The sequence below is a fragment of the Condylura cristata genome, unplaced genomic scaffold (genome assembly GCF_000260355.1).
Source record: "Condylura cristata isolate star-nosed mole 26May11 unplaced genomic scaffold, ConCri1.0 scaffold00966, whole genome shotgun sequence".
NCBI lineage: Eukaryota > Metazoa > Chordata > Mammalia > Eulipotyphla > Talpidae > Condylura > Condylura cristata.
In genome coordinates, this window is record NW_004568067.1 from 1 (window position 1) to 2,528 (window position 2,528).

The 2,528-nt window shown below is 50.8% G+C and overlaps 1 protein-coding gene across 1 annotated transcript; it reads left to right on the plus strand.

The window, feature by feature from the left end:
- Positions 1–7: 7 nt before the first annotated feature.
- LOC101629275 (battenin-like) lies at positions 8–2,523 on the plus strand (the record flags this gene model as incomplete). The annotated part of the gene is made up of 6 exons (XM_004695826.1): positions 8–91; positions 753–824; positions 1,189–1,268; positions 1,360–1,445; positions 1,883–1,955; positions 2,436–2,523. Coding segments are annotated over exons 1-6 (459 nt in total), but the record flags the coding sequence as incomplete, so codon positions are not given.
- Positions 2,524–2,528: the final 5 nt, after the last annotated feature.

Below are 2,528 nucleotides of genomic sequence, written 5' to 3' on the forward strand. Positions count from 1 at the left end.
GGGCCTTTGCAACAACTTCTCCTATGTAGTGATGCTCAGTGCTGCCCATGACATCCTTAGCCACCACAGGGCACCAGGGAACCAGAGCCATGTAAGTAACCTTCTCTACTACCGTGTGTAGGCTGTGGGATGCTAAGGGACTCACCCTGGGGCAGTGATCCCCTTGTCAAATTATCTGAATGGGGTGGCCAAGGGGTGGGGCAAGGCACCTAAAGTTACTCATCTCCCAAACCCCCAAATCAGTTGGTGCCAGTTTGTAAACTTATTACCAATAGCAAATCCTCCACGCTCCAGCTGTTGTAACCAAGAATTTCTCCAGTGCCAAAAGTTTCCTGTGGAGGAGAATCACCGTTGGTTAAAAACCACTTACCTATGGTGAGTGGAGGCACATGCCTCATCCAAGGTATGGACCATAATTTGGTCCAAGATCAGACTTTCTGGAAGCCCCTAATTTTAATAGGAAGTTCCTAGAATGTATTACTCAAATAAAGTTTACTTTTAGAACTCTCATTAGCCTGGCCCATTAGTTTGAGACTTCTAGGAAAACCACCCCACCCCACATGTAGGTAGCAAAGCTGAGATCCCAGGAAGCCAGGCCTTGCCCAAGCCCAAGGTGTCCTTCAAGTTAGAGCAGAGCTGGGGGCTGCAGAGCTGGGGGGGCTGCAGAGCTGCTGCTGTGAGCAGAGCTGCCGCCAGCCCTGGGATGTCTCCCCTTCTGCCTTCCTGGGTGAAAGACGCTTCTCTCCCATCAGGTAAACCCAAGCCCAACACCCACACCCCACAATAGTTCGTCTCGATTTGACTGCAACTCTGTGTCCACAGCTGTGAGTACACACCTGGTCCGCCCCCAACCCAGGTCCTGTGGGTCTAGATCCCACCTTCCTCTCAGCACTAGCTGGGACTGGCATGATTGTAGCTCAGACCTTCATTCTCTGAGCTCTTGCTGCGTGCAGCAGCCATTAATTCATTTAGTTTCCACAACAGTGCTGTGAACTTGGCCCTGTTGTTGCCCCCTATCTCCCCAGGTGAGGAAACGAAAGACTTTCAAAGAATGTGAACGCCTTGATTCACAGCTGAGTGATGGCAGAGCTTGATCCAGTTCTGTCTGGCTTCAGAGCTTGGTGGTGGGCGGTCCTGTAGATCGGTCTTCCCCTGGGAAGTCTGGAGTCCCACTCTCATCTTTTCCAGGCAGTGCTCCTGGCCGACATCCTCCCTACGCTTGTCATCAAACTGCTGGCTCCTCTTGGTCTTCACCTGCTGCCCTACAGGTCTGGGCGGGGGTGATTTGAGAGTGGGGAGCCCAGGAGGGCTGAGAAGCTGAGTATGGACGCTGACTTCCCTCCCCCCCTACCCCCTCAGCCCCCGAGTTTTTGTTAGCGGGGTTTCTGCAGCTGGCAGCTTCATCCTGGTTGCCTGGTCCCATTCTGTGACCATCAGTCTGTGTGGTAAGTGTGAGGCTTTGTGCTGGGGGGAGGCGAAGAGAAGCCACCACAGAGCATTTGTGGAGGTAGTCTCCCCCTTCCCACAAGAGAGGGATTCTTATAATCTTCAGAAAGCTGCTTAGGCTGTCACAAGTAAAAGAAATGGGACCTGAGGCCAATTTGCAAGGGAGGGGGAGGAGATGGATGGTTTAGATGGAGATTGAAATGAACTCACCAAGACTCCGTGGTGGGAACAGAGGGGGTGTTAAGGAGGAGTTTGCGCTCCTCCATCTGGGGTAGGAGACACCGTTCCCTGTGAGAGGATGTGTGGAGGAAGGGGGTGGCTCTGCTTGAGATCTGGAGCCCAGTCTGCCCAGAGGGTCGGTTTTCAGTCCCTCTGATGCAGTGGGGATGGGGCTCTTGGGGAAGGTCTGCCGTGCTTGTCACCCTCCCCCCCCCAGGTGTGGTCCTAGCTAGCATCTCATCAGGCCTGGGAGAAGTCACCTTCTTGTCACTCACCGCCTTCTACCCAAGGTAAGCAGGCAGCACAGCGGGGAATCAGGGGGTGGGGGAGTGACATCTCACTAGCTTTAGGTCCTTCTCTTTTTTTAACATTGTATGTTAACATGGTATGTTTCAGGGGTACACAGTTTTAAATCAATGACTGTACTGTATTAAGTTCACCAGTAAAAGTTCAATTCTATCCTTCACCATAACATTTGTCTCCCATTACCCAATTTACCCTTTTTCTCCCCTTCTGGTAGCCATTCGTTTGGTCTTATAATCTAAAAATTAATTTTTGTTTCATTTAGTTGATTTGTTTGTTTTCTCTATATACACATGAGTGAAATCATACTGTGTTTGCCTTACACATCTAACTTATTTCTTTAAGCATAATATCCATTTATGTCATTCAAGTGACAGGTTTCATCTTTTTTATAGCTGAGTAGTATTCCATTGTATGTTTCTACCACACTTTAAGCCTTCTTAGTGCTACTGTGTTCTCCTCCTCAGGGCTGTGATCTCCTGGTGGTCCTCCGGTACTGGGGGAGCAGGGCTCCTGGGGGCATTGTCCTACCTGGGCCTCACCCAGGTCGGCCTCTCTCC